This window comes from Mustela erminea, chromosome 15, assembly GCF_009829155.1.
Source record: "Mustela erminea isolate mMusErm1 chromosome 15, mMusErm1.Pri, whole genome shotgun sequence".
Taxonomy (NCBI): domain Eukaryota; kingdom Metazoa; phylum Chordata; class Mammalia; order Carnivora; family Mustelidae; genus Mustela; species Mustela erminea.
The window spans coordinates 79,590,025-79,610,068 of record NC_045628.1 but is presented as its reverse complement, the minus strand read 5'-3'; the positions used below and the strand labels follow the sequence as shown (position 1 = coordinate 79,610,068).

At 39.7% G+C, this 20,044-nt stretch overlaps 1 protein-coding gene across 6 annotated transcripts in view; it reads left to right on the top strand.

The window, feature by feature from the left end:
• The window catches only part of RNF6 (ring finger protein 6), a 282,619-nt gene that overhangs the window by 54,877 nt on the left and 207,698 nt on the right, over positions 1 to 20,044 (top strand). For 4 of the 6 annotated variants that reach the window (XM_032314708.1, XM_032314711.1, XM_032314710.1 and 1 more), the window contains 2 exons: positions 10,753 to 10,897; positions 19,087 to 19,186. In XM_032314708.1, the coding sequence (XP_032170599.1) occupies positions 10,753 to 10,897; positions 19,087 to 19,186 (245 nt within the window). Of the gene's footprint in view, positions 1 to 10,752; positions 10,898 to 19,086; positions 19,187 to 20,044 lie in introns of those variants that run through there. The other 2 variants (XR_004279131.1, XM_032314712.1) reach the window with 2 other exon arrangements.

The following is a 20,044-nucleotide window of genomic DNA, read 5'->3' as shown; positions in this document are numbered from 1 at the left end:
TGCTTGGTCCTGGGGTAGGTGTATTTGCATATGTGAACCCTTTAAGAACAACTCAGTTCACCATAGTCTTGTGAGTCTTCCATGTTTTGGGGACTCATTTCTAAGATGAAGGAAAAAGTCAGGATGCCACAAGGGGGGTTCAAACCATTCACTCCTCAGGGAGAAGCTTAGGGTTCTGATTTCCTCCTGATTGTGTGTTGCCACACCTCTGGTAGTGTTCACAGTGAGATAGTGTCAGCCTCTCCTACCACTCTGATGTGGGTTGTTGTCATTCACTTTATGTGTAGAAGTTGCTCAGCTAATTCTTAGCCTCCCCTTTCCCACCCCTGGATGTTGTTCTATATGCAGCTGCAGATTCAGTGTGTATTTTGGTTTCCCTAGAGACTCCTTCTTATTTTTTTCTCTTTATATAGCCATAGTTTATTAAAATTCAGTGTTTTACCTACGTAAAAATACCTGTTTATTAAATAGAAAGGTAAGTATGGATTAAACATATATACATTTCCATTACAAGACAACATGATGTTGAAGCAAGATGTGAGGGGGGCACCTGAATACCACGCTTATTCAAGCATCTGACTTTGGCTTAGGTCATGTCCCAAGGTCCTGGGATTAAGTCTCCCATCAGGCTCCAGGCTCAGAGGGGAGTCTACTTCTCTCCCTCTCCCTTTGCCCCTCCCCCTGCTCATGCTCACCCGTTTTCTCCCCCCCCTCAACTAAATAAATAAAATATTTTAAAAAATAACATAAACCAAGATGTGAAATTAAGATGATGTAAGACTAGTTTTAATTTACCCACTATGGTTGAAATTTGTTTTTTCTTATTGGTTTATGAAGATAGATTTACTTTCAAGTATGCCTTGGCTGTGCATGGCCCCAGGCAAGTCTTGTCTCTCTTTCTTATGCAGTAGTTCTGCTCTTAGCTATGTGCCAGAACCCATTAATGGAGAGCACAGCAGTACTGGTTTACCTCTGAATCACAGAACTGGAGACCAAGTCCTCACTGAATCAGCAGGGACTGAGTTATCTCCTTCTTCTCCTGTAGTCTGCCTCAGAAGCTGCCCATCAGGGTGACAGCTAAACCTGCTGAGGTTGGCATGTCACACCAAGTCCACCATCTTCTTGCTGTCTCTTTCTCAAGCATTCTCCTTTTGCCTTATCCCAGGGCTCAGCTGTCTTTTCCATGAATGCTCACATGAAATCTAAACCCTCCCAAACCCCACATCTTCCACTGTTACATTTCTAAGTAGCAAAGTTTCAAAACACAGCTGTTTTTCAAGAGAAGTTTTTTTTTTTTTAAATTAACATATAATGTATTATTTGCCCTAGGGGTACAGGTCTGTGAATCACCAGGCTTACATATTTCATAGCACTCACCATAGCACATATCTCCCCCAATGTCCATAACCTAGCCACCTTCTCCCTACCCCCAACCCCCAGAAACCCTCAATTTGTTTTGTGAGATTAAGAATGTCTTATGGTTTGTCTCCCTCCTAATCCCAACTTGTTTCATTTCTTCCCTCCCTACCTCCCATGACCTCCCACCCTGTCTCTCAGATCCCTCATATCAGAGAGATCATATGCTAATTGTCTTTCTCTGTTTGATTTTGCTCAGCATAATACCCTCTAGTTCGATCCATGTCATTGCAAATGGCAAGATTTCATTTCTTTTGATGGCTGCATAGTATTCCATTGTGTGTGTGTGTATATATATATATATATATATATATATACATATATATGTATATATATATATATATATATCTCACTTCTTCCTTAGCCATTCATCTGTTGATGGACATCTATGTTCTTTCCATAGTTTGGTTATTGTGGACATTGCTGCTATAAACATTCAGGTGCACATGCCCCTTCAGATCACTGCATTTGTACCTTTGGGGTAAATACCCAGTAGTGCAATTGCTGGGTCATAGGGTAGCTCTATTTTCAACTTTTTGAGGAACCGCCATGCTGTTTTCCAGAATGGCTTCACCAATTGCATTCCTAACAACAATGTAGGAGGATTCCCCTTTCTCTGCATCCTTGTCAACATTTGTCATTCCCTGACTTGTTAGTTTTAGCCATTCTGACTGGTGTGAGGTGGTATCTCACTGTGGTTTTGATTTGTATTTCCTTGATGCTGAGTGGTGTGGAGCCCCTTTTCACGTGTTTGTTGGCCACCTGGATGTCTTTGCAGAAATGTTTGTTCATGTCTTCTGCCCATTTCGTGACTGGATTATTTGTTTTTTGGGTGTTGAGTTTGATAAATTCTTTACAGATTTTGGATACTAGCCCTTTATCTGATATGTTGTTTGCGCATATCTTCTCCATTCTGTCAGTTGTCTTTTGGTTTTCTTGACTGTTTCCTTTGCTGTGCAAAAGTTTTGATCTTGATGAAGTCCCAATAGTTCATTTTTGCCCTTGCTTTTCTTGCCTTTGGTGATGTTTCTGGGGAGAAGTTGTTGTGGCTGAGGTTGAAGAGGTTGCTGACTGTGTTCTCCTCAAGGATTTTGATAGCTTCTGTTCTCACATTGAGGTCCTTCATCCATTTGGAGTGTATTTTTGCGTGTGGTGTAAAGAAATGGTCCAATTTCATTCTTCTGTATGTGGCTGTCCAATTTTCCCAACACCATTTGTTGAAGAGACTGAGACTCCTTCCTAAATAGGTTTTAAGCCAGTTTTTTCCAGCAGTAATTCCCTCTTACTGTACAGGAACTGTATTTGTGTTGTGGTAAGTGCAGGAGAGAGCAAATGTTCTATAATCCTATGACTTGTTTCTGTTCTTTACAAGGACTTTTTAGGTGGTTTTTTTCCCCCTGTTAAATGAGACAGGAAGACTAAGACTAGAATGAGCTAAAGTTAGGTATTTCCCTTCTTCCGTGTTGATGAATCTCTGGTAAAATACTTCTCCTTGAGGGCAGGCCTTTGTTGAGGGGAACAGAATGTGCTGGGCATATTTTATAATGGTCCCCTTTCCCCTTCCCTTGCTGGAAGCATGAGGGCCTTTTCTCTGATCTTCATCCTGAGAACATGGCGGTGCTCCTTAAGGTCCCCGTCTTGGGCTGTGTCCTCAGGAGATTTTATCTCAAAGCTAATGCATGGTTCAGCCTTCTGCAATTAGTCCATTACCCTCTCATGTTTCTACCAATTGCTGTCTCCAGAGATAAACTGTGATTCTTCATATTTACCCAACTCTTCCATTTTTGGGGTGACAATTTGCCCTGTGACCTGAATTATCTGATGGATCTAAGAAGAGTTGTTGATTTTCAGTTTAATCAGTTATTTTTTTTCTCTTTAGGAGGAGGGGAGTCTTTTTTTTTTTAAATTTTTAATAAACATATAATGTATTTTTATCCCCAGGGGTATAGGTCTGTGAATCGCCAGGTTTACATACTTCATAGCACTCACCATAGCACATACCTTCCCCAGTGTCCATAACCCCACCCCCTTTCCCAACCCTCCTCCCCCCAGCAACCCTCAGTTTGTTTTGTGAGATTAAGAGCCACTTATGGTTTGTCTCCCTCCCAATCCCATCTTGTTTCATTTATTCTTCTCCTACCCCCTTAACCCCCCATGTTGCATCTCCACTTCCTCATATCAGGGAGATCCTATGATAGTTGTCTTTCTCTGATTGACTTATTTTGCTAAGTGTGATACCCTCTAGTTCCATCCACGTCGTCGTTGCAAATGGCAAGATTTCATTTCTTTTGATGGCTGCATAGTATTCCATTGTGTATATATACCACCTCTTCATTATCCATTCATCTGTTGATGGACATCCAGGTTCTTTCCATAGTTTGGCTATTGTAGACATTGCTGCTATAAACATTTAGGTGCACGTGCCCCTTCAGATCACTACATTTGTAACTTTAGGGTAAATACCCAGTAGTGCAATTGCTGGGTCATAGGGTAGTTCTATTTTCAACATTTTGAGGAACCTCCATGCTGTTTTCCAGAGTGGTTGCACCAGTTTGCATTCCCACCAACAGTGTAGGAGTGTTCCGCTTTCTCTGCATCCTCACCAGCATCTGTCGTTTCCTGACTTGTTAATTTTAGCCATTCTGACTGGTATGAGGTGATATCTCATTGTGGTTTTGATTTGTATTTCCCTGATGCCGAGTGGTATGGAGCACTTTTTCATGTGTCTGTTGGCCATCTGGATGTCTTCTTTGCAGAAATATCTATTCATATCTTCTGCCCATTTCTTTTTTTTTTTTTTTAATTTTTTATTTTTTATAAACATATATTTTTTTCTGCCCATTTCTTGATTGGATTATTTATTCTTTGGGTGTTGAGTTTGCTAAGTTCTTTATAGATTTTGGACAATAGCCCTTTATCTGATAAGTTGTTTGCAAATATCTTCTCCCATTCTGTCAGTTGTCTTTTGGTTTTGTTAACTGTTTCCTTTGCTCTGCAAAAGCTTTTGATCTTGATGAAATCCCAGTAGTTCATTTTTGCACTTGCTTCTCTTGCCTTTGGCGATGTTCCTAGGAAGATGTTGCTGCGGCTGAGGTCGAAGAGGTTGCTGCCTGTGTTCGAGGAGGGGAGTCTTAATCTCCAATTATTTTCACATGGTACACCAGAAAAGTTTTTATGATAGATTCTTTGAGAGTATTTTATATAAGCCATCATGTGGTTTGTGAATGGAGTTCTATTTCTTTCTTTTCCCTTTGCTTTTTGTTTATTTGTCTCACCTTATTGCATTGATAAATGCAATATTTCCCTTTCAATATTGTATACACGTGGTGAATAAGGACAGCCTGCATTTTTGCCAGTCTTAGGAAGAAAACATTTGGTCTTTCACAATTAAGTCTGATATTTGCTGCAAGTCTTTCATAAATATCCTTCATCAGGTAGAAGAATTTACCCTATTTCCTTGGCTTGTTGAATTTTTATCAATTGATGTTAAAATTGTCAAATGCCTCTTCGGTATCTGTTGTGATTATCCTAGGGCTTTTTTCCCTTTAGTCTTTTGAGATGATAAATTACATCATTTTATTTTCAAATGATGAATCAAACTTCCTTTTTTGGAATAAACCCCACCAGATCACTATCCGTTTCCTAGGGTTATCATAGGAAAGTACCTCAAACTGAGTGACTTAGAACAATAGAAATCTATTGTCTCAGAACTTGCAGGGGTAGAAGTCTGAAGTCAGGATGTCGGAGTAGGACCATGCTTGATTTGAAACCTGTGGGTGAGGGTCATTCTTTGCCTCTTGTGGCTTCTGGGAGCTCCAGGTGTTCCTTGTTTCTAGCAGCATGATTTCATTTCGTACCTCACATGGTATTTTTCTTGTCTCCTCACATAGTCTTCCCTTTCTATGTGTATCTGTGTCTGTGACCAAAGCTCCCCTTATCATAAGGACAGCAGTCATTTTGGATTAGAGCCCACCCTTTGACATTATCTTAATTTGGCTAAGTCTGCAAGGAGCTTAAGCTTGCTTAATGCAAGCTCACACCTTGCATTAAGGTGTGAATGTTTGTGTCCCTCTCCCCTCAAACCATGTGTTGAAATCCTAACCACCAATGGTGAGGGTATTAGTAGGTGGAGCCTTTGGGAGGTGCTTAAGGACGCAGGTGGAGCCCTCACAAATGGGATCAGTGGTGTGTAAATGAGGGCCCAGAGAGCTCCTTAGCCCCTTCCCCTATGTGAGGGCATGATGGGAATGCACCAAATGTGACCTGGGAAGATGGTCCTCACCGAAATCACCATGCTGGTGCCTTGATCTTGGACTTCCCAGCCTTCAAAACTGTGAGAACTAAATTTGTTGTTTGTGAGCTGTGGTAGTCTGTTGTTTGTGAGCTGTGGTAGTCTGTTGTTTGTGAGTTTGTGTAGTCTGTGGTATTTTATTAGGGCAGCCTGAATAGACTAAGACAGCTTATTGCAAAATAAGGTCACATTCTGAGGTACTGGGGATTAGGACGTCACTGTATCTTCGTTCGGTGTGAAGGTGCAATTCAACTCATAAAAGTCACGATGTATAATCATTTTAAATACTGGTAGATTTGAGTTTTGGTGTTTTGTTAAGGAGTTTTGTATTCATGTTTATAAAGGATTTTAATTTGTACTATTTTTTTTTCTTGCTTTGTCTGGTTTTGGTGTCCTAGTGATTTCATAAAATATTTTGGGAAGAGTTCCTTCCTCGTATCTTTTTTTTTTTTTCTGGCTGCTTTTAAGATTTCCTCTTTGTCTTTTGTTTTATGTGTATTCATTATAAATCTAAGTGTGATTTTATTTTTTATTTACCTTGTTTGAGATTTGTTGGTTTTCTTGCCTTTGTGAAAAATTCACAGCCATCGTCTGTTTGCATGTTGCTTTTGTCCCGTTTCTCCCTCTCTTTCCCTCTCCCTCCCTCCTTCCCTCTTCCCCCTCTCTCTTTCTCTCCTTCTCTCTCCCCCTTCATCTCTCTCCCCCCTTCCTCGCTCTTTCTCTGTCTCTCTCCCTCTCACTCTCTCAACCTTCCTCTCCCTCTCCCCCCCATCAGGATTCAACTGAAATTTTGTTAGATCTTCTCACTTTGTTAACTTCACCTCCTAAGTTCTTTTCTGTACATTCTGTCTTCCTGCCTACTCATGCTGTATTTTGGGGAATGTCTCTGATCCACATATCACTTTATTATTTTCCCTCTCAGCAGCATCCTATCTGCTGCCAAATTTGTCCATTAGATTGTAAAAAAGATTTTATTTATTTATTTTTCAGAGAGAGAAAGAGAGAGAGAGCGAGCTCAAGCAGGGGGGAGTGGCAGGCAGAACGAGAAGCTGACTCCGGGCCAAGCAAGGAGCCCAATACGGAACTTGATCCCAGGACCCTGGGATCATGACTGGAGCCGAAGGCAGACACTTAACCGACTGAACGGCCCAGGCTTCCCTGTCCATTGAATTTTTAAGTTTCATTAGGACTTCCCCCATTTTAGAGACTTTATTTGGTTCCATTTCAAATTACTGTGTCACTTTCCATAGTGTCTCTCCATACAGTTATTTTAAAGCATGTTTTCTTCATACATAATAAGCATGTTTATTTTCTTTTAAAGAAATCTGTATCTTCTAATTCAAGCATCTGAAATCTATACTGGGTATTTTCTGTAGTCTTTTGTTTGTAATCGTTCTTATAATTCTTGCTTCTTTTGTATAGTACTTCTTTCCTTTTTATAAATAATTTTTGGTGGTTCTTTGAGGCCTAGGATGAAGGGGTTTTTTTTTGGAGAAGAGTCATATTTGCTTTTATCTTGTAGCACTACCAATTCTGAACCATTTTAAACTGACAATGCTTGAAATTTCTTGGACAACTCTGGTGATTCCAATTTGGGTTATTCTGCTAGAAACCTCCCTCCTTCCCATCATTCTCTCTCTCTGTCTCTGTGTGTGTGTGTGTCTCTCTCTCTCTGCATGTCTCTCTCTCTCTCTCTGTGTCTGTGTGTCTCTGTGTGTTTGTGTCTCTCTCTCTCTCTCTGTGTCTCTGTGTGTGTGTGTGTGTGTCTCTCTCTCTGTGTGTCTCTCTCTCTGTGTGTCTCTCTGTGTCTCTGTGTGTGTGTGTGTGTGTCTCTCTGTGTGTGTCTCACTTTGTCTGTGAGTCTCTCTCTGTGTGTCTCTCTGTCTGTGTGTCTCTGTCTCTGTCTTTTTCTTTCTCTCCTTCCTCAGAATGATACCAAGGCAACTTTCCCGAAAGCCCTGTGGGAGTGGTTGAATGGATAATGGCGCAGCATTCTTTCTACTTCACTCTGACGCTGAGGCGAATCTGTGTGACTATGGGATTTTCCCAGAGTCTCCATCTTGGGCACAATCTGAGCCTTGATTTATATACCCCCTGTTCCCCCACAGCTAACTTTAGTATTAATTGGCAAATTTCTTCAGGAAAATAATGCTTTTTGAATTTTTTGCCTACTCTCTTGATTTTTGTTTTTGATTAAAATTTGACTTGATAATAGCTATTATCTTGCCTAATGAATTTAAAAAGCTTTTTTTCCCTTGCAAGTCAGCATTTGAAGCTGTTTCAGAACTTTGGTTACAATAAGATGGGCTACCATTATCTAAAGCCTTATTTTTATATCCAGATAAGTCACTGCTTTCTACATCTCGTTTTTCAGCTTTTCATTCATTTCTTGATAGGATACCTTGGTCTCCTGCTTCTAGTTTGAATATTTCAGTGGCAACCACTGAGTGTGGCCCCAGTATTCATTCCCTCTTTCTCCAACCCTCGAAAGTGATTTGATTTGTCTAATAGTGATTTTTTCATTATTGTTAAAGTCCAATAAACTTTGTCAAGAAATGTCTTGGCATTTTTTTTCTGTCTGATCTTTCATAATCATGCTCTCATTAAAGAAACTGGTAGTTTACCAGTTTTTTTTTTTTTTTAAGATTTTATTTATTTATTTGACAGAGAGAGACACACGGAGAGAGGGCAAAAGCTTGGGAGCTGGGAGCGGGAGCCTTCTGCTGAGCAAGACCCCAAAGCGGGGCTCTATCCCAGGACCCTGGGATCATGACCTGAGCTGAAGTCAGACACTTACGGACTGAGCCACCCAGGGATCCATCTCTTTCCTTTCTTTTCTGAGTTCTTTCAGGTCACATTAAAAATTCCTCCGCAGTTGGGGCACCTGGGTGGCTCAGTGGGTTGAGCCTTTGCCTTCGGCTTGGGTTGTGGTTTCGGGGTCCTGGGACGAGCCCTGCATTGGGGTCTCTGCTTGGCCAGGGAGTCTGCTTCCCTTCCTCTCTCTGCCTGCCTCTCTGCCTCCTTGTGATCTCTGTCTGTCAAATAAATAATATCTTTAAAAATAAATTCCTCCACAGTTTCAATATCATGTTAACAAATAGTTTTGTGTTTCTTCTTTTGAACTCTTTTTCATAATGGCCATATTTAATTTCTTTTATAGGAAATGTATTTTCTCTGTTTTGTAGCAGTTCTTTTGAGGTGCAAACAGGTATTTCCTTTGTCTCTCTTTCCTTATACTTTGCCATTTTTTGGCAAATGGCTACATTGCTTTTTCATAGATTCTATGTTGGCTCATTTTTTACCATTACTCAACTTAAGGGAGCCACTCTAACAGACAAGCTCATGGCTGGAGAGACCCGTTGGTGTAGTGGGAGGCACCTCGTGGGTGAGCTGGGACATCAGCTTAGGCCTTAAATCTAGGATACATGCTCACCAGCCCTCTTATCTCAGGTAGCAGGTGAGCAGGTAGCCTTGAAGCTCCCAGGTCTCTAGTTAGGTGATCGCCTGCAGCTCTTAGTTAACTATTACTCACCTTCCGTTTCTTCACCCTTACACATGAATGGGTTGTCCAGGAAATGCTTGAAGAGAAAGAGCTAAACTAAACCTAAATGATGGTGGGAAATCTCCTTTACTCCAGGACCTGCATATCTGCATCAATCCTGCACAACAGGACTTTTTGCAAGTCTGAGAAAACTTGAGTGTGTTTACTCTGGTATAAAGATGCTTGTTACCGTTGAGGCCCGGTGAGCCTCTATTTCTCGTCAGAAACAAATGGGACTTTCCGTGGCCCGTTGGTCAAAAATCTCATTCATTTTTGGGTTAGGAGATATCAAAGCACACCTTGTCTGGTCAAGGTTAACCAGGCAAGGAAGACTTTATTTAAGACTATGGCAATTGGGGAGAGAAGTTGAACTCCCCTCAGGTGAAACAAAAGACAGAGTTTATAAGAGATCTGTGGGGAAGGTAGGGATTGTCACTGGCAACTTGTGTCTGCTAAATGGCTTTGTCCAAAGAATAAGTACATTTTCTCTTGTCTTCATGACAGGAGGGGCTTTTATACTTGGCACAAGGCACCCTCTGAAGGTAGACCCCTACCTTACCATGGAGATCTTCTCTGATGTTACATTTCAGAGACATCCCAGGTCCTTGAGAAAGACATTCCCTGGATCTTAAAGCTGGCAAGGGGCTTTGAAGGATATTTATATACATTTCAAAGGGAGTAGAGCAAGAATTTACGATTAGGTATTCTAAGGTAAATGTTTTATGTTAGCAAAAAGGAAAGGGAGTTCAGGGGTCTATGGATAAGACATCCGTTTAAAATTAGCCAAACTCAGGACACCTGGGTGGCTTCGTTGGTTGAGCGCTGCCTTCGGCTCAGGTCATGATCCTGGAGTTCCAGGATCAAGTCCCAGGATTGAGTCCCAGGATCGATCCCACATTGGGCTCCCAGCTCCATGGGGAGTCTCTGACTTTCTCCCTCTGAACTTCTTCCCTCTCATGCTGTCTCTCACACTCTCTCTCTTAATCTTAATTTAAAACTTAATCTTAAATCTTAAAAAAAACCTTAAAAAAAACTTTAGTCAAACTGAGGGGAATGTTAAGGCCAGGGGCTGCCCTCTGGTCAGGGAACTACTGCTCTTCAGCCAAGCCACTCTCCTTGCCTCCTCCTGCAGCCCTCTTTGCCCTCTCCTCTTTCTGAGCTCAGCTGCTGGGTCTTCTCTATCACTGCTTGGTTCCCAGTCTCCTCCCTGGGCAGAATGTCAGTGCCCACCCAGAGCCTCTGGGGCTGGGGAGGGGATGCAGCTGGAGCTGAGGGAACTAGCATTGCCCCTTCAGTGCAGGGTGGCAGGGGAGGTCTAGGGGATCCGATCCCTGGAGAAGTGGATTGGGCAGATGAGGAACTGGAGGCTAAGAAAGCAGTTGGCCTCCAGGGGACTCACCGAGGCTGAAATGCCTGTCCAGAACACACAGCGCGCTTCCTCCTTTCCCTAGAGCCTGACTCCATTTGCATTTCCGAGTAACATCCCTGTGCCTTCTTGCTGCAGGAGCTGTCCATTTCCCTCTGGGCTGTCAGAAGGTGGAGGAAGAGATGGGCTGGCAACAATCTCTGCAAGAATCCGATGCATCCAAAGTCCGCACCATTTACCTCAATGAACCCCTTAGGAACAGTTTCTGCAAAAACTTTATCAGGTGAGAAGGGTGTGTGGCTGGGAGGTGAGGAAGGAGGAAGAAGGTGGGGTCCTCACCTGCAAAATATACTTGGTGTGGATGCTTCAGGCTTTAACACTTGTCTCAGACCTTGAGAAATTTGACTCTCAGGTTCACCACCAACAGGCTGTGTTGTCATCTCACCCTCAAGGGTTCTTTCTCTGAGGTGGCCTCTCCTCTCACTGTTCATGGCAACACCATCCATGCAGCACACTGCCATCTGGGAGCTCTCTCTAGTAATACCTACCGGGAAGATAAAGTGCTTACAGTGGAACCTCACAGATCTGCTGAGTTCCCCACCAATATCCTATATTGGGGAATCGAGGATCAGCTTTCTTTCTTTTCTTTTTTTTTAAGATTGTATTTATTTATTTGACAGACAGAGATCACACGTAGGCAGAAAGGCAGGCAGAGAGAGAGAGAGAGAGAGAGAGGGGGAAGCAGGCTCCTTACTGAGCAGAGAGTCCGGTTCGTGACTGAATCCCAGGACCCTGAGATCATGACCTGAGCCAAAGGCAGAGGCTTAACCACTGAGCCACCCAGGTGTCCTTTTTGTTTTTTTAAATTGAAGTTTAATTAATATGCGGTGGTATATTAATTTTAGGATTACAATATAGTGATTCAGCAGTTTTATACATTACTCAGTGCTCATCAAGAGAACTGTACTCTTAATCCCCTTTACCTATTTCACACAACACCCCCCCAACTCCCGTCCCTCTGACAACCACCAGTTCATTCGCTGCATTTGAGTCTCTGAGTAATATTCTGTTGTATATATGCATTACATCTTTACCTGTTGAACTATGGATGGACACTTTGGGTTGCTTCCATATCTTGGCTGTAGTAAATAATGCTGCAGTAAATGTAGGTGTAAATATAGGTGTGCATATATTTTGTGAATTTGGGTTTTTGTTTTCTTTGGGTAGATATCCAAAGTGAATTAGGAGATCATATGGTAATTATATTTTTAATTTTTCAAGGACCCTCCATACAGTTTTCCACAGATTGGCTGCCCCAATCTGCATTCCTAGGAACAATGTTCAAGTGTTCCTTTTCCTCCACATCCTTGTTATTTGTGTTTTGTTTTATTTTAGCCATTCTGACACGTGTAAGGTGATATTTCATTGTGGTTTTAATTTGCATTTCCCTGATGATGAGTGATGTTGAGCATCTTTCTGGCCTTCTTTGGAAAATTGTCTATTTAGGTCCTTTGGCCTTTTTAATCAGTTTGATTGTGGGGAAGTGTTAAGTTGAATAAGTTCTAAATATATTTTGGATGTTAATCTCTAATTGGATATATCATTTGCAAATACTTCTCTCAGTAGAGTGCCTATTTGTTTTGTTTATGGTTTCTTTCACTGTTCAGAAGCTTTTTATTTTAGTGTAGTCCTGATAGTTTAATTTTGCTTTTGTTTCTCTTGCCAGAGAAGATGTATCTAGAAAAATGTTTCCTATACCAAAGAAACAACTGCTTATGTGGTCTCTGAGGAGTTTTATTATTTCAGATCTCACATTTAGATCTTTAAACTATTTTGAGGGTTTTTTTGTGTGTATAGTGTAAGAAAGGGGTCCAGTTTCATTCTTTTGCCTTCAGCTGTCAGTTTTCTGAGTACCATTTCTTAAAGAAACTGTCTTCCCCATTGTATATTCTTATCTCCTATGTCATAGATTAAGTGATCATATTTGTGGTTTTATTTCTGGGCTCTGATTCTGTTCTATTAATCTATGTGTCTATTTTTGTGCCAGTACCATACCGCTTTGATTACTGCAGCTTTATTGGAAATCTTGAAATCTGGGACTCAGATATGTCTAGCTTTGTTCTTCTTTCTCAAGATTGCTTTGGCTATTTGGGGTCTTCTGTGGCTTCATACAATTTGAAGACAATTTGTTCTAGTTCTGTGAAAAATATTGGTGTTTTGATAACTATTGCATTAAATCTATAGATTGCTTTGGTTAGTATGGACATTTAAAAAATGTTAATTTTTCCAATCCTTGAGCATGAAATATCTTGCTATTTGTTTGTGTCATGTTCAGTGTCTTTCATCAGTGTTTCATAGTTTTCAGAGTAGAGGTCTTTCACCTCCTTGGTTAAGCTTATTCCTAGGTATTTTATTATTTTTTGGTTCAATTGTGAATGGGATTTTTTTTTCTTGATCTTTCTTTTTGCAACTTTATTATTAGGATATAGAAACACAACAGATTTCTGTATATGAATTTTGTATTCTGCAACATTACTAAATTCATTTCTCAGTTCTAATAGTGTTTTGGTGGAGCTTTAAGGGTTTTTCATATATGGTATGTCATCTGCAAATAGTGACAGTTTTTCTTCTTCCTTATCAATTTGGATACCTTTTCTTTCCTTTTTTTTTCCCCCCGATAGCTGTGTCTAGTACTTGCAGTAGTATTTTGAATAAAACTGGTGAGAATGGACAACCTTTTCTTGTTTTTGATCTTAGAGGAAAAGCTGTCAGTTTTTCACTGTTGAGTATAGTGTTGGTTGTGGGTTTTTCATATAAAACCTTTAGTGTGTTGTGGTATGTTTCCTCTGAACCTATTTTGTTGAGAGTTTATATCAAGAATGGATGTTTTTTAAATTTTGTCAACTGCTTTTTCTGCATCTATTAGGATGATCATATGTTTTTATCCTTTTTCTTATTGATGTGATATATCACACTAATTGATTTGCACATATGGAACCATGTCTGGAATAAATCTTACTTGATCCTGGTGAACGATTTTTTTAATGTGTTGTTGGATTCCGTTTGGTGATATTTTGTTGAGGATTTTTTAATCTATTCTCATCCAGGATATTGGCCTGTCATTTTCTTTTTTGCAGTGTCTTTATCTGGTTTTGGTATTAGGGTAATGCTGGCCTTGTAGAATGAATTTGAAAGTTTTCCTTCTTCTTTCTTTCTTTTCCTTTTTTTTTTTGAATAGTTTGAGAAGACTATGTACAAAAGTTTGGTAAAATTCACCTGTTGAGCTATATGCTCCTGGACTTTCGTTTATTTGGAGTTTTTTGGTTACCAATTCAATTTCAATATTAGCAATCTCTGTGTTCAAATTTTCTATTTCTTCCTGCTTCAGTTTTAGAATATTGTATGTTTCTAGGAATTTATCCATTTCTTTTAGGTTGTCCAATTTTTGGCATATAATCTTTTCATATTATTCTTTTACAATTCTTTGTATTTCTGTGGTGTTGGTTATTTCTCCTCCTTCCTTTCTGATTTTATTTATTTAAGTCATTTTTTCCTTGATGACTCTGGTTAGAATTTATCAATTTTTATCTTTTTTAAAGAACCAGTTCTTGGGGCGCCTGGGTGGCTCAGTGGGTTAAGCCGCTGCCTTCGGCTCAGGTCATGATCTCAGGGTCCTGGGATCGAGTCCCGCATCGGGCTCTCTGCTCAGCAGGGAGCCTGCTTCCTTCTCTCTCTCTCTGCCTGCCTCTCTGCCTACTTGTGATCTCTCTCTGTCAAATAAATAAATAAAATCTTTAAAAAAAAAAAAAAGAACCAGTTCTTGGTTTTATTTATCTTCTTTTAATATTTTAGTCTCATTTTATTTATTTACACTCTAATATTTATTGTCTCCTTCCTTCTATGAGCTTTGGACTTCACTCTTTCTTCTTTTTCTAGCTCCTTTAGGTATAAGGTTTGTTGTTTGAGATTTTTTTTTTTTAACTTCTTGAAGTAAGCTTGTATCACTATAAACTTCCTTATTAGAAACTTCCTTCCTTACTGTGTTCCAAAATTTGGGACCATTGTGTTTTCAATTTCATCTGCCTCCATGTATTTTTCGATTTCTTCATTGATTAGGTACATGTTATTTAGCCTCCATGTGCTTGTGGGGTTTTTTGTTTGCTTGCTTGTTTTTTTGTTTTTTAAAGATTTTATTTATTTATTTGACAGAAAGAGCATGGGTGGGAAGGAGAAGGAGAGGGAGAAGCAGGCTCCCTGCTGAGGACTCTATCCCAGGACCCTGGGATTATGACCTGAGCTGAAGGCAGATGAGTAACTGACTAAGCCACCCAGACACCCCATTCTTGTGTTTTTCAGTTTGCTTTTTGTAATTGATTTCCAGTTTCATATCATTTTGGTCAGAAAAGATGCTTGATATTACTTTAATCTTCTAAATTTACTGAGACTTGTTTTGTGGCCCAACATATGGTCTACTCTAGAGACTGTTCCATGTGCACGTGAAAAGAAAATGTGTATTCTGCTGTTTTGGATGGAATATCCTGTTTATATCTATTAGGTCCATGTGGTCTAATCTGGTTCACAGCTACTGTTTCCTTGTTGATTTTTCTGTCTGGATCACTCATCTATTGATGTAAGTGGAGAGTGGAAGTCCTGTGCTATTAATTGTATTATTATCAGATTTTTCCTTTATTACTGTTAATGTTTGCTTTTTGTGTCTAGGTGCTCCAATGTTGAGCGCGTAGATATTTAAAATTGTTACATCCTCTTGTTGGATTAATCTCTTTATCATTATATGGTGTATTGTGTTTTGTTTCTTGCTATAGTCTTTGTTTTAAGGTCTATTTAGTCTGATATAAATATTGCTAACCTAGGTTTGTTTTTGTTTTTTAAGCTTCCATTTTCTTGGTATGTTTTTTCATCTCTTCACATTCAGTCTGTATGTGTCTTTAGGTCTGAAGTGAGTGTCTTATAAGCAACTTACAGATGAGTCTGTTCTTATTTATTCAGGACCCTATATATTTTGATTTGAACATTTAGTCCATTTACATTTAATTATTGATAGGTATTTACTTATGGCCATTTTGTCAATTGTTTCTGGTTGTTTTTGTAGTTCTTCTCTGTTCCTTTCTTCTTTTCTTGCTCTCTTTCCCTATGGTTTGATGGCTTTCTTTAGTGTTATACTTGGATTTCTTTCTCTTTATTTTTTGTGTAACTATTATAGGTTTTTGATCTATGGTTACCATCAGTATCATATATATGACATCTTATGTATGTAGCAGCCTATGTTAAGTTGATAGTCACTTGAGCTCAAACACATTCTAAAGGCACTAAATTTTTACTCCCCCTGCACATGTTTTATGTATATGATGTCATATTTTGTCTTTTTATTTTAACCAGTTTGTAGATAATTTTGCTACTTTTGTCTCTCTCTCTCTTTTTAAAGATTTTATTTATTTATTTGACAGACAAGTAGGCTGAGAGACAGGTAGAGAGAGAGAGAGGAGGAAGCAGGCTCCCTGTCAAGCAGAGAGCCAGATGCAGGGCTCGATCCCAGGACCCTGGGATCATGACCTGAGCCAAAGGCAGAGGCTTTAACCCACTGAGCCACCCAGGTTCCCCTTTTGTCTCTTTTTAATAAATACTTTATTTATTTGAGAAAGGGAGAGAGCAGAGAGATGGAGGGGCAGAGAGAGAGAGAGAGAGATTGAGAGAGAGAAGCAGACTCCCTGCTGCTTGGGGAGCCTGACGTGGGGCTCAATACCAGGACCCTGAAGTCATGACTTGAGTCACAGTCCAACACTTAACCAACTGAGCTACCCAGGTCCCCCACTACTTTTTTCTTTTAACTTTCATAGTCACTTTATAAGTGATTAATCTACCTTTACTATGTTTGCTTTTACATGTGGAATTTTTTCCTTTCATAATTTTCTTCCAATTTTGGCCTTTTCTTTCCACTTAAATAATTTCCTTACACATTTCTTGTAAGTCTACTTTAGTGGTGATGAACTCCTTTGAATTTTGTTTGTCTGGGAAACTCCTTACCTCTTTTTCTCTTCTGAATAGTAAACTTGCTACATAGAATATTCTTAGTTGTAGGTTTTTTGTTTTTTGTTTTTTGTTTTTTTCCCTTTTAGTGTCCTGTGTATATGATGTTACCTCCTTTTGGCCTGCGGTTTCTGCTGAAAAGTCATCTTATAGCTTTCTGGGGGTTTCCCTTGTATATAACTCTACTTTCTCTTGCTTTAAAAAAAATTCTCTCTTTATCATTACTCTTTGGCATTTTAATTATTGTATGTCGTGGTGTGGATATCCTTGGGTTCATGTTGTTAGGGAGTTTTTCTGCTTTCTATATCTTGATGTCCTCAGATTAGAGTTATTTTCAGCTATTATTTCTTCAAATAAACTTTTTGCCCCCTTCTCTTTCTCTTTTCTAGGATCCCTATAATGTAAATGTTGTTATACTTGATGATACCACAGAATTCCCTTATCCTAGTCTCATTTTTTATTATAGATTTTTCTTTTTGCTGTTCAGCTTGGTTGTTTTCCATTATCCTGTCTTTGAGACTGCCAATCTGTTCTGCATCCTCTAACCTGCTTGTGGCTCCCTCTAATGTATTTTTTATTTCTGTTATTGAATTCTTCAGCTCTCACTGGTTTTTTGTATTTTCTGTCTCTTTGTTGAAGTACTCACTGAGTTCATCCACTCTTTTCTCAAATCCTATGAGTATCTTTATCATTACTCTGAAATTTTTTTTTAACCAGGCATATTATTTTTGTTTTATTTTGGTCTTTTCCTGTGATTTTTGTCTCATTCTTTCATTTGTGACATATTCTTCTGTCTCCTCATTTTGTCTAACTCTCTGTGTCACCTTCTGTGTATTAAGGAAGTTGATTACATCTCCTGGACGTGGATGTAGTGGCCTTCTATAGAGGAGTGCTGCCTTATAGTGCAATCTCCCTTAGTCACCAGAGCCATATCCTCCAGGGGTGTGCAAAGGCCCTGTATGGGCTGCTTGCACCCTCTGTTCATGGTTGGGTCTCAATTACCCTTAGTTCAGCCAGCTGCAATAACCTATTTTTCCTTCTGTTTGTGCACTGGACAGGGTTTGCCCCCTGCACTGTGGCGAGACCTGTTACTATTATGACCTAGCTGTTTGCAAATAGCCTCACTGCCAGAGCTGCAGGTGCACAGTAGGGCAGGGCTTTCCTTCTGCATAGCCGGCTAAGAGGCCTGGCTGCAGAAATTGTGTGCATGTTGGAAAGTGGGCTTATCTCTTTTATCTCCAGAGCAGGAGTCACTTAGAAGTGGTGCTAGTCCCTGTGGGAGCTGTTTGCTGGGTGTAGTGGGACAGGAGATGTTTTGGTAGGATGCCTGCTGAGGAATCAAGAAGGTTGGATAGGGAGGGTACTAGGGGAATGTGAGGGTGGGCACCCTAATGATAGCAAGGTAAATGAAGAATATTTCTGGCTCCCACAAACATCTGGCTATCTAGGCTGTGGAAGGGAAAGAGGAAATGGCCTCCACTAGCATGCTTGTTCCTAGAAAAAAATCTCATGCAGGTTCCTGCTCTTCCAGCACATGTTCTAACATTAGTAAATAAATCTCCTTCCTGTATACTCCATGTGCTTCTCATACTGTTGCTTCTGTGTTGGGTCTTAGGCTGTGTTTAGTATACTGGCTCTTTAAGGGCAAGGACTCAGCTTTCCCTCACTCTCTGGCTCTCCCACAGTTATGCATGCTGAATTGTACAGCTCTTGGATTGAAGCCCTGATCCAAGCCAGATTTTGGGGGACTCATCTGGATGGGTCCCCCAAGTCTGGGGGTCCCTGTATGGGATCAATGTTCTGCCCCCTGTTTCTGGTTAGTTGTGCAGAGAACTTGGTTCCCAACTGCAACTCTGCCCCTCCTGCCCTTTTTGGTGTGGCTTCTGTGATGGAGCTGTTATCTTGGTGTGTTTGTGGGACAAGTTGAACTCCAGATCTTCCTATTCTGCTGTCTTCCCCAAACTCCTGGTCTTTATGATTTTAAAATGTAGTAGATTCATTAGAAAACAAGAAACACCCCTGAGATGATTTTCTTTGTCCATAATATGGCTTAGGCATTTGGGAAGATTGATGGATTTAAGATAACTTTTAGTGATAAAGAACCTCTGAGGGAGAGAAGGGAGAAAAATTGGTGGCTTTTATTATCCTTGAACTATAAGGATGAATGTTTAGAAGTTCTGTTACAAGAATTACAGGCCATTAGAAAATGTGGAATACATCTTGCTTATGTCCTGTATTCATAGTACTTAGTTCCTGAAATGGGAAAAATTCTTTCTTTATCCCAACATTGTTTTCAGAAAATAATAAATGTTTTTAAAAATGGCAAAAAAATCTTTAGAAAAGAGTGTTCTATAACAATATTTTATCCACTTCTGGGTTTTCCTTTCCAGTGTTAACTGCTAATGGTATTTTTCTTCTTACCTACAGCACAGCCAAGTACAGCATTTGGTCATTTCTTCCTCGATATCTGTACCTGCAGTTTAGCAAAGCTGCTAATGCTTTCTTCCTATTCATTACTATATTGCAGGTAATATTTCTGAACACATTATGAGATTAAGCTTTTTAATAAAGAAAATACTAGAATCTTATTTAGCTGAATTAAGAATTTGATGTAGAGAATAAACTCAAACACTGTAAGAAGAGAACTTTCTCCTTACAATACTCATTAAGACACTGAAACTCCCATTTGGGGGCTGAAAAAATGTTGATGCCTAATGTATGAATTGGTCCACAGTTCTTCCTGATTTAGATCACTAATGTGATATTATTGGACTGCATTTTATAATTCATGCCACCTCCATGATAGGATAATTTTAATATATTTAAAGGAATAGTTTAAAGAAAGTCCAGATGCTAGTTTAAAATAGCTAATTTTTTCTTCTTTTTTTTGTATTTCAGTAAAAACTGTTAATGTGAGATCTACCCGCTTAACGATTTTAAGTGTACGATACAGCAGTGTTCCCCATAGACATCTGTTGTACAGCAGATCTCTAGAACTTATTAATTTTGCATAACTGAAACTTTATGCTCATTGAATAACAACTCCTCATCTCTCCCTCTCTCCAGCCCCTGACACCACCATTTTACTATCCGAGTCCATGAATCTATGTTAGATGTCTCATAAGTGGTCTTACGCTGGATTTGCCATCTGTGCCTGGCTCATTTCGCTTGGCATAATGTTCTCAAGTTTCCTCCCTGTTATTACATGTGGCGGGCTTTCCATCTTTTTAAAGCCTGAATAATATTCCATTGTATATATGCCACACTTATTTTATCCAGTCATCCACCGACAGATAATGAAGTTGTTCCCATACTTGGCTATGGTTCTGCTATGAATGTGGGAGTGCTGTTGTGTCTCCAAGATCCTGATTTCAACTCTTGGATA